Raw genomic sequence first — 11,904 nt, 5'->3', positions numbered from 1 at the left:
GGTGTCATTTGAGATAAAATAAGCCAAGTAAAATCATTTGCTTAACCACGAGACCAAACAGGAAAATATACAAGAGTTTGGGAAAAAAAAATTCTTAAATGATGACTCAAATTAATAAAATTACTTATTAGTGAAGTCATTTTTGCATAGCACTGGTGCTACTATCGTCCACACAATCACTGTATAAATTCAAAAATAGCCAGATTTATAATTGGTGATTGAAAAATAGTTACAACTTCAAAAGTAATCGAAATTTAGCCACTTTTCATGTAAAGATATATCTGAACGAAAATACTGTTCAAAATCTGAAAAATATTCCAGCATAATATACTGGAACTCCAGCATAATATACCGGAGTTCCAGTATAATATACCGGTCCAGCATAATATGCTGGAAGTTCATACACAGGTGCTCCAATCTCCAGTATATTATGCTGAAACTTTTTGCGTGTTGGAGTTCCAGCATAATATGCTGGAAGTTCATATACAGGTGCACCAATCTCCAGTATATTATATTGGACAGGTCCGTGTTGCAGCAAAATAGTGGCTATTTTTCAATGACTTTGCAAACGGTGGCTATTTTTGAATTACTAGTCCGAAAACTGACTAGCCCGTGCTATTTTTACAATATAAAATCATCCAACTAATAAATGTTTTTGTCCCTCTCCCTCCACGCTATGAACGTAATGTCAGGTGGGCTAAAATGGCCCAAAGATACTCTTAACATGGTATGATATTGTCTGCTTGGGATCAAGCCCGCACAGTTTTTCCCAAAAGGCATCACACCATTAAGAGTATCCAACTCCTTATAAGTAACTTATTTTTCTTTTCTACTTTCCACGTGGGACTTTGTTCACACACTCCCAATAATTTTCCCCTTGAACTAAGTTTCACATGACCTATTATCGTTTATGGGCTAATTTGGAGATACTATGTGCCACCCACATGACCCGAGTATTTACGGTCACTAAAACCCAAGGAAGTGTATACGCCTTTGAAGCTATGGGTAAAGGTAGTGAATCGGGCATTGAAGCTATGGGTAAAGATAGTGAATCGCCCAATAAAACCAGTTGTTGGGCTAAAACGGTCCAATGATACTTTTAATATGGTGTGATATTGTCCGATTTGGGTCAAGCCCGCACGATTTTACCCAAAAGGCCTCACACCATTAAAAGTATTCAACTCTTTATAAATAGCTTATTTTTCGTTTCTATTTTTCATGTGGGACTTTGTTCACCCACTCCCAACTAAGCTTGTTAATAGGACTGGGCCAGCCCAATCACAGCCCGGGTCAACCCGGTATGCTGGGGGTGGTGACTGTTTGGGGAGAGTTAAGTAAGAGGTGGTGATGGTTCTTCTAGTAGCTTTACACATATTTCTGAAAGTTCACCTGAAAATTTAAATGTAGATTATGAGCAACTTCAAGAAAATTATGGTATAGATGATAATTTAGATGATATTCAATCACCTAATAAATTTTGAAACACCACTAGTTACACCTAGTAATGCTAGTCAACTCAAACTATTAAGGGTGGAGGTCGTGGTAATACAGGTAGGCCTCCCCTCCCTATTAAGAGGAATCGAAGATTAAGAAGTAAGTGTTGGAATTTTTTTGAAAGACTAGAAGAAGATAAAAATTATGTAAGATGTTAAATTTGTAAGAAAGTTTATAAACATGAGACCGGAGGTTAGGCAGGGGGAACGGGTCAACTTCGTAGGCACATGATAGATAACCACCTTATTGCATGGGGTGCTGATGAGGAAGGTGGGCAACAAAAACTTAACCCGGGTACTGGCGGTTTAATGGGTAAATACGATATAATGAAAGATCGGGAAGAATTAGTTAAAGTGATTGTTTTAGGTTGTTTACCTTTTAGTTTTGCTGCTTCACCATATCTTGTTACTTATATTCAAATAATTTATAACCCTTTGTTTAAAGGTATTCCTATAAGTACTTGTAGAGCTGATATCTTTAGGCTTTTTGGACAATATCAAACATATATCCGTTATTTATTCGCCAGTCTTTCTTGTAGAGTTTCTCTTACTTCTGATATTGGTCGTGCTGTAAATGAAAGTGATTATTTGACTGTTACATGCCATTGGATAAATAATAATTTTTATATGCAAAAACGTATTATTGCTTTTAAATATGATGAAGATCAAAATCATCCTGGTGCATTTATAAGTAATACTATCCATGAAGTTGCTATATTTTACAATCTTGCAGAAAAAATTTTGTGTATGTCATTTGATAATGCTTCTAACAACAATGCTGCTATTACAATATTAAAATTATATCTACACCCACCACTTCATAAAATATTTCATGTTAGGTGTGCATATTATATTTATAATTTAATTGTGAAGAGTGACCTTGAATTATTTAGAGATGAGATCACTTTAGTTAGAAGAACTATTGGTGTAATTCAAGAAAATAATAGAAGTGCTAGATTAAATACATTTAAGAAAAAATGTGTACAATATGGACTAAAACCAAGACTCATGCCTGAAGAAATAATTACTAGGTGGAATTATACTTATTTATTCTTAAGATGTTATTATAAATATAAAATATCTATAACTGAAATTGCTAATTCTCATTGTACCGATCCTAACAGTTTGTTAACATCTAGAACTTGGGATGTCATTGAGGATGTTGTAAAATTTTTACAAAAATTTTATGTGAATACACTTGAGTTTTCTGGAGCTTATTATCCTACTATTACAAATGATTTAGTTCATATTGCTGAAATTTCTCTTTTACTCCATAATTTGAAGAAGAAAGAAGGATATACTTCTATTGTTGAATCTATGCTAAATAAATTTAAAAAATATTTCTACTCAATTCTTCTTATTTACCTAATTGGTGCTATTTTAAACCCTTCTATCAAAATGGCCACTTGTCGCCAATTAATCACTGTTTTATATGTTTATATGGATATTAGACCAACTGAAACCCCTGATATTGAAACTTGTATTTCTGATTACGCAAACATTTACAAACTTTATATAATTATTATGCTAACATTATTGATGCTTCTGCTGCTGTAGATGCAAATATTTCTTCAAGTTCAGTTTCAACATCTGTATCCGGTGCTTTGGAGGATAATGATGGTGTTGAAGATTATTTGATTTGGTCTACACTAGGAGAGCATCAACAAACCAGTAGCAGGAACATTGATGAATTTCAATTCTACTTGCAAAAGTCACTAGAGCCCCGTACAAATGAATTTCTACCACTGGGTTGGTGGAGGAGAAACTCAAATTAATTTCCTGTTCTTTCGGCCATGGCTCGAGACGTGCTAAATGTGCCAATTTCAACAGTCGCATCAGAGAGCGCATTTAGCCAAGCAAGGCAGCAACTAGGAGATACCCGTCATTTATTGGGAAGCAACGCTTTAAAAATTCTAGTGTGCTTCAGAGATTGGATAAGATCAAAACGGCGAAATCAAGGGCGTGAAGAGGTAGATGAAGCGAAGGACCAAGAAATTGGAGATATAATGGTTTGAAAATTCTAGTGTGCAAGCGATGTACTCTTTCTTATTTTTTATAATTGTTGTAAACTTTTAATTTGCAAGTTCAAAAATTAAAAAAATCAAAATAGAACTTGCAAATTAATTTAAAATATTATTTATTATTCAATGAAAATATAAAACGAAAGCCTTCGGAGTTTGATCCTTACATGCTGCCTATTGGTCTTATTAAAATTTTTTTTTTAGCCACTTACTTTCAAATTTCAATTTTAAAATTTTAAAATTCAAATTTTAATTTTAAAACTTTAAAAAGTTTAAAGTTTAATTCTAAACCTTAATTCTAAGCCTTAAAAGTTTGCAAATACTTAAGTATCAATAGCATTGAATAAGAAAAATAAAATATACTAAAAAAAATATAATAATAAGTAACCCAGCCCGGTTCGGACCCGTTAAGCCCGAACCCCGACAGCCCCACAAAAACCCGAAAAATCCCAGCCCACTATTAGCCAGGAACCCCAACTCACTAACCAGCTCGGAACCCCAACCCACTAACCAGCCCGGAACAATAACCGGACTGGCTGTTTTTTTTTTGTGTCCAGCCCGCCCGATTAACACCTATTGAGTCCCAACATGCCGCCTGCCCGCCCGTGTGTGCGTGTGTGGTTGAGGGCGTGTGTCTGTGTGTGTGTACGAGTGGAAAGGAAGGGAGAGAGAAGGTGTATGCCCTTTTCTATTCAGTGTGGAATTCTACAAAGGTTTGTGTTAATAACTTAGAAACTTCTGTCTCAATATTTTACTGCTCACCTTAAACAAAAAGATCATCTTTTTATCTATCTTTCATATTGCCACTCGTAGACCTTCATGTTGACTAACTAATCTGAAAAACAAGAAAAGAAAAACAAATTGTCGGCCAACTTCGAGAATATTTTGACATATTAACTTTAAGAAAATCACATTTTGGCTAAAGACCAAAGTGAGCCCTAAAACAATTCCCTCCAAGCTCCAATTGTCCCGAGGAGCTTTACACTTTGCTCCCTTGATGACTCAAAGTCGCAACTTTAAGTATTCACCACTTAAGCAGTAAAGTCCTAGTGAAGGATAGGGTGCAATAAGATAACTCTTTTTTTTCTTTTCATAAAAGTGTATTTTGTATGACTTAACCAAGATAAATAGTAGACCGGCATAATAAGCACTGTATCAAATCTTTGAGTCATGCATGTGGTATAATGTAATTCTATCTCGGTTAGGATTAGTGACGATGACATTCGATTAATTTCTTTACCATTTTAGATTCCTGAATGGTCAACTAATTACTTTACCTTTTTATTTGTCCAATTAACGGAATAAAAATATCAATATAACTTAAGTTATTGTCTTTGTCATGAAAGTAGAAGAAAACGATTTTTCGTTTTCAGTATTCATATTTGCACGTTAATCAGTTCTAATATAAGTTATCGGTCGTATTTAATGTTTTTTTTTAAATAAAGAAAAGATTCGAAAAGAACATACATACTACATCCCAAAAAGATAGGGAAAAGAATTTATAAGTAGGAAAGGAGCTAAAGCGAACTGGAAAAGTACAAATAATAGAAACGAGAACAAACAGAAAAGGATTTGGGTTTGGCAATACTCTTTTCCTAGACTTGAAATTAATTAATTCCATACTAATTATCAGTGTTTAATAAATAAATAGGTATGAGTTGACTATTCCAATTACTTAATAAATCTGGAAATATATCTATATAACTATCAATTCGTTGGAATTTTAAAATCAATTCCTACAAAATTCACCTTCACTTCCGAAATTGGCCTCTAGGCCACAGGTTGAGGTAGAATGTTACAAAAATGTATTATGCTACTTGTTTTTTGTTTCAAAAGAAAAGAAAAAACAACAAACATTAGTAAGTAGTAGCCGTATTTAAAGAGCAACAGTATCGGCCAGAAATAAAAACAGATCGCAGGCCCTACTTTCACACAGTGCTAAAAAGATAAGTAAATTATTATGAAACTGTTAGGAAAGTAAGGAGTCACCCCCTAAACAAAACTTTAGCTCAAAGAAATAAACTTGAGCTTTCCAATAGTTTTGCACAATGCCATATTATTAAACCAAGAAAATTCACAACAGACCTTCCAATATGGGACGATCTTCAGCAGAGGTTTTTAGGTTAATATTGGATGACAGTTTCTGAAGCTCCTTCTCTAATGACCCAAGCTCTTCATTCATCAGCCTAAGTGTTGCCGTTGTGTCTTCAATTCCAAGGACAAGTTCTTGTCTTCGTATGCTTATTCTTTTCATGGTAAATATGTCTTCAACCTTTGCTAGACGTTTTTCAAGCCAGCCTATCTCGATACCACTCAGTTTCAAGTCCCGAAGGTATCGTTTAGCTTCACTAAGATATTTGATGTCCATGTTCGCCGTGGTGAACTGTCCGAGCAAGTAAACTAACTCGGCCAAAATCTCCAGGCACATTGATTGGAAAATGGGACTTGTTGCCTTGAAACTTGAAAGCGTGCTAGGGTACTGCGAGATAATCCTGCTCAGTATTGGGATATATCGTTGAGCCACATGATAACCCTCCCAATGGACTTTCTCATCAGCATGACTAGGTCCATCACAAGGAATATGACTTGAAATAGATGTGGGATGCATAGATTTTGAGGAGTTTCCAGAAGGAGGTTGCACATGCAGAGGAAAATCTGTTCCTTGAAAGTTTTGCCACTCCTCAGAATCTACAATGAAAAGTTTGTCAACGACTGATGAAACTCGAAAGAAACATCATGGAAGTGACAATAAGCATACACCTAGTTCATAAGTTCAAACGAATAGCATGCTGAATCATTCAGATTGTTCCAAATTCTCGTGATTATGCCATAAAATAAATATCTTTTTTTGATAACCGTGGTGTCCAGCTTGCGCACATCGACTAATTCCACCGGATACCTTCTACCTCCCACCAGCAATAGGTACCAGACAACTCTATCCACCAAAGCTTGGATAGATGGGAAGAAATCACCTAACGTTTTGTCACCGCTGGATTGAACCTGAGACCACTAGGCCACACCTTTGGATGCTGCCATAAAACAAACATTTGACACAACATAAAAAGGTGTACCTTGCATAATGGGTAGGAATTGATCATTGTCCGTGTTTGATGGGACTGTATAATCAAGAGGGAGATTCTGTGAAACTATTGGAAGGATATCCTTGATTATCTCTGCGTCCTCCAGTTCCTGTTCTTGAATTGGGTTGAAATTCCAAGAACTTGTCGTGATCTCTTTATGTTCCTCTGTACCTCGGATGCTTTCTATTTCCACAGGATTTGATACCTCATTATGTTTTCTTGTGCCACCTTCATAAGTTGACTCTACATTGCCTTCCACAGGAGAAATGTATATAGTGTGATCACTATGTCTCTTCTCCCCTATTTCCGAAGGTGTCGTACTATGTCGTGGAGGAGAGTAGACAATGGCCTCCGCATCTTCCATGTGCTCCTCATCTTCGTTAAGGAATACATTTGCATTTTGTGAATATTGATTTATTTGCATCTGGTCCTTTTCATTCGCCATACATGTAAAACTAGGAAAGCACAAAACTAAAAATTATGGAAGATCAGTCAAGAAAGGTTTTTGGTTAAGTAAATCCTGAATATTCCATACCTCCCGTGAGAATTTGCAATTTCAGATGGCATCTTAAATGTCATGCTAACTCCAAGCCCGAGGTTAATAGCTTCCAGGTATTTGTTCAAGCTTATAATAAATTGACTTGTTCTGTAAGGTTTAAGCACAAAAAAGAAAGGTAAAGGTGTCTTAAGCCATATCATCTACACATGATGATTAAACACAGTGACTTGGTGGTTTACTGCGTCATTCTTATAGCGGAGAACACTTATGCAGACGTTCCCGGAGCCTACTAACTAGATTTTCTTAAATTCTGTTCCAATTCCTCAAGTGAAGAAATCACACTGCAAATGTAATTTCTAGTTCATCAATAGATTGAGCTACTTACTGGGGTTTGCAGTAGACAGAAAAGGGTCTCTGGGATGCAAGAGCATCAGAAGCAACTGCAAGCACTCCTTTGATATCTAAGCTGGAAGCTATTGGCGCTTCAACTGAGCTCTTCTGACAAAGTAGATGTCTAAACCCAACATGTACATCTCCATTCTCTTCCCTTCTGGGAAAATGAAACTAACTTAAATACACATGGCAGTATACAGACACTAACATAGAAAATGCAGCACAACATAGAGACCTGGAACAAATATACCTTAAGAAGACGACTAAATCTCCAGAAACCAATTTTTTGCTATTAACAAATGCACTCCAGCCATTAGTGAGTAGATGCCTCCGAGGGTGGCCTATTCAATTTTATGCAGAGAAGACATTATCTTAAAAGTAGAGAAGGGAAAAATCTTTCACGTAACCAGTCAAATATTTAATTCTCCCAAACAATTGTTTGTGACAAAATTAGCACTTAATTACTTTGTGCAGTCAAATAACTTTTTCTTCGACCATTAGTTCAATAAATATTTTCATATTTCATTTTTCAAGATGTGTGGTTTATGGTACTATTTATTCTCTTTGTAAGTATAGAATTTATTCTGAAAAAAATTAAAAATAAATTGACACCAATGACCCCTATATTATAACCCCATTATTTTTCATGGGACTAGAGGGTAATAAATGTCAAAAGAAGAATAAAACATCTTATATACACTTTCATCGAAGCAGAATGGCACACAAAAGTTGATGGTTACAATGCAGCAAATAAGTTTTTCCCTTTTTAACAACTTAAAATTTTGGATGCTCTTGCAACTTTTAACTTGATAAGCTTAGAAAAAATAAGACAGTATCCAACTTCTGAGCCTGATTAGCCCTGCCATAATATTCCACACATTGGAACAAAACCGAGAAAGGCCTGTCCAAAAACCTACTATGGTACTGTTGGGAAAAGGTATTACCTCCAAAGACATGCTTAAAGCGCCATTCTTTGCCAGAAAGGTCTTTCACTACTAATTCCTGGATAGGTTTATCTCGAGACATATCCTGATCGAACAAGGATAACAGTCTAAAGAAATTAATGCCAAGTACTAATTAAGATTCTAGAGGAATATAAATAGGAAATTCTTCAATTAAAAACTATTAGACAAGCAACACTACCAGGGGAGGAAAGCATTTCACAGCATCTTTTTGAGGAATAGACAAACCCCAGTTACTTTTTGTATCCGAGGCAGTTAAAACCTTGCAGAATGAGTGGATTTGGGGCCTTGGAATCTTAGAATGATAAAAATCAGGATTTACTGGCTCCGTTTGCTGCAGAATATAGCGATGGACTGAATATTAAGTTTCAAGTAAGGTATACCGTTTAAAATAACAAGCATGGAGATCTTGCTAAAATGGGATTTCTTCTTGTTAGAAAGAGAAAAGAAAAGTTGAAAATTATCTTACATCCTGTTTTGGCAACAAATTAATTTCTGCATAAATTTCTTCCGAGATGTTCTCAACCTACAAAGTAAAACAATTTTCACAAAATAAATAAGCCCCATATCTTCTTCCATCTAAAACTGAACATTAAGAACATAAATCTTTACGAACCGCTTTGCTCCCTTATCAATCCATGATGCATGCTAAAGGAAACACTGTAAAAACCCCTCCAACTGATGTTTAACTCATTCCCATATCAATAACAGATGAACATCTCCTATAAAAAATAAGGAATCAAAACTAAACTAGCTGGTACTGTGAGTCAGCCTTCTACCAAAAATATGACGGAAAATCCTCATCCAAGGCTTATCTCCAAGTTGGAACTGTGTTGTTTTTCTATTAGAAATCGATCAATAACAGCCTGATGTTTCTTTCTTGCAAACTGAGCAGACATCAGTGTTTAATACCCCACCCTAAGGCCTCCTCACCTGAAACTGTCAGGAGGTGGGAGGACTCCAACCTAGGACAATGTACACACAATCCCAGTATATATAATAGCAGAAAGTCTATTCCTAAATATCATAGTCACTGATTTGCATAATCAAGATCCTCCAATATTCACAGCGAAACAGAAATACAAGATTGGAAGCTGCCCATAAATCAGCGAAACAGGAAAACATGTCTGTCTATCACTAGAAATGCAATTCTAGACTTGGTCTATTCACATTCCTAATGCTAATGGACCAGTCAAAAAACACCTGTAGAAGAAAATCTGAAGCTAGCTGAAATATTTATACTAGTATATATTATATACAAAAGTTAAGATTTTGAGCCCATTGTGAACCAATACTCACATGGCAGACATCATTTATGTTCAAGACTGAACCAATGTATATTATGTCCAAAAAACTTCAACTAACTATTAATATTGTCTAACTCAGATCCGTTTACTTTCTTCGCATGTGTAGGCAATGACATATTTTCAAACAAATTTTACACCTCTTTGCAGAATATAACAGAACAAAAACCTGGGGGCAATTGCGATACTAAATATGCCAAAAAAGCCATTACACACTTTCATTAATCAATCATTGACTTTTCTCTACATCCTAGGCAACCATAATCCAAAATGCTTAATGATGAAACAAGTCTATAAATTTTCAGGAAAAATAAATGCTGCAAATGATCAAGCGTACCAGAAACCGAACATGAACAGCATGGCAAAGGATCTTTAAGTATGGGTCTAAAATTGGTGTTCCTTGGTTCAGTTCCCGAATCAATGATTGCTCCAGCTACCCAAAAACAACAAATGAAAATGGTAAAAAGAAAACATTTTCTGAATATTGTGAACAAACCTGTGGAAAATCACAAAAACCAATTTTTTTTTCCAAGAACCTATTACTTGAAAAAACACCAAGAAAGTTTACCTGCTTAATGTGAAGTCCAGGAAAGTAGTACACTTGTTCTCCAACTCTAGGAACATCCATGGATTGACCAGCAAAGGCCTTCCATAATTCTCTATATAGATCATCATCACCTGACGTAAATAGAAATACAACTTTTAATTCTGAAAAGAACATAATTAGTATGATTTATCTAATAGCTTAATCTTTTAGATGAAATGATCGATCACAGCACGTAGCTTAGTCCTATAATTAAGTAAATAAGGTGCTATCTCTAAAATTAAGCTTTTAGATGAGACATTAAAATATAATTACACACTTCAATATGATATTAGAGCAAATAGGCGAGGTCCTATAATTAAGTAAATAAAGAAGCTTTTAGACGACATAAGATGATCACTTCAACATAAATTTAAAAAAAAAACGAAAAATAGGGAATTTTAACATTTACCTTTAGAAGCAATATGGTTTTGTTTCTTTGGATGTGAAGACCACATTTGTCAATTAAAAAAACTGAAATCTGAAAATGGGTCGTTGCAATTTCAAGCAGATAATAAAATGGCATGTCTTTATATGGTTGCATTGCTTCTGCAACATTTTCTCCGTCAACGGGATGGAAATGTAGCAGGTAATAATGGCATTTCCATTGGGGGAAAAAGCAGTGTAAACACACAAAAAAAAAATCTGAGTCAGACCGACAATTGCAGGATTAAGAACCGGCCATTTTGACGAGAACAGATTAATTAAATGGATATGCATGATTTCTGAAAGTGATTGGTCCCTCCACTGGAACGAGGAAATTTGATGGTTTTTTAAAAAAAGACTTCGGTTGACAAGAAAAACACTCTAATTAGCCCAATTGAAATTTTCAACAATTCGGAAAACGAATTTCTTTACAAAAATTAGGAGTCCTTTGATGTATGATAGATTATGTGCAGAAATTACAATGCAAAAATTAGTAATTTAGGAATTTTAATACAGATTAGTTCTTTTTTTTTAATGTTTAATGTGATATATTGATTCAAATTTGCTCATGAATTATGAGTGATCTACTTTTTGTCGTCCTTTACAACTTATTTGGATGGTTGTTATATATTGTTTCATATTATATTGTATTGTATAATATCAATCTATCACTCTTGCATATAAGGGTGTGGCCTATTGGTCAATGAAGGAGGCAAATACTAGGTGATTTCTTCCCATCTATCAAAGCCTTGGTGGATAGAGTTACCTGGTACCCGTTGCTGGTGAGAGGTGGCAGGTATCTCGTGGAATTAGTCGAGGTACGCGCAAGCTAGCCCGGACACCACGGTTATCAAAAAAAAATATCAATCTATCACTCAATCACATGCCGCTCTGTCATTTTCTGATCACACTCGAAATTATATATCTACTTATCGTATTTTTACCCTTGTTCGATAGTTTTGTAGCAGGTTATTTCGGACGTTTTCAAGGAAAAGAAGGAACCGCTATAAGTTACACTACGTGCGTTTCATTCTCTTCGATCTTCTCTTATTCGTTGGCACCATAAAATTGAACCAATTCAATTGTTCACTAAGATCGAGTGAATAAGTGGATGAATTAGAATCTTGAGAAAGTCTTTCATTT

General features: G+C 35.2%; 1 protein-coding gene across 2 annotated transcripts; it reads right to left on the bottom strand.

The window, feature by feature from the left end:
- Positions 1–5,450: 5,450 nt before the first annotated feature.
- On the bottom strand, positions 5,451–11,008 carry LOC107783300 (uncharacterized). Of its 2 annotated transcripts, none has more exons than XM_016604272.2 (11): positions 10,748–11,008; positions 10,321–10,430; positions 10,090–10,185; positions 8,918–8,974; positions 8,630–8,782; positions 8,431–8,515; positions 7,737–7,827; positions 7,479–7,643; positions 7,130–7,240; positions 6,586–7,049; positions 5,451–6,202 (listed from the first exon to the last, which is right to left on the bottom strand). In XM_016604272.2, exons 1-11 carry the CDS (start codon positions 10,791–10,793, stop codon positions 5,589–5,591), a joined length of 1,992 nt encoding a protein of 663 aa, XP_016459758.2. In that variant the 5' UTR covers positions 10,794–11,008; the 3' UTR covers positions 5,451–5,588. The 2 variants fall into 2 exon arrangements, with proteins under 2 accessions (XP_016459758.2, XP_016459759.2); XM_016604273.2 differs by having other exon boundaries at positions 7,479–7,640; positions 10,748–11,007.
- Positions 11,009–11,904: the final 896 nt, after the last annotated feature.

The sequence above is a fragment of the Nicotiana tabacum genome, chromosome 13 (assembly GCF_000715075.1).
Source record: "Nicotiana tabacum cultivar K326 chromosome 13, ASM71507v2, whole genome shotgun sequence".
Taxonomy (NCBI): domain Eukaryota; kingdom Viridiplantae; phylum Streptophyta; class Magnoliopsida; order Solanales; family Solanaceae; genus Nicotiana; species Nicotiana tabacum.
This window is presented reverse-complemented; position numbering and strand designations above follow the sequence as displayed.

Bases quoted from the DNA above. Each gene is read 5' to 3' on its own strand.
- LOC107783300 (XM_016604272.2), bottom strand. From the start codon at position 10,793: ATGTGGTCTTCACATCCAAAGAAACAAAACCATATTGCTTCTAAAG. The intron at 7,241-7,478 runs GTAAGTAGCTCA...TAAACCTTACAG, and splicing joins TCTGTCTACTGCAAACCCCA to AACAAGTCAATTTATTATAA. The intron at 6,203-6,585 runs GTACACCTTTTT...TTTTCATTGTAG, and splicing joins ATTCCTACCCATTATGCAAG to ATTCTGAGGAGTGGCAAAAC.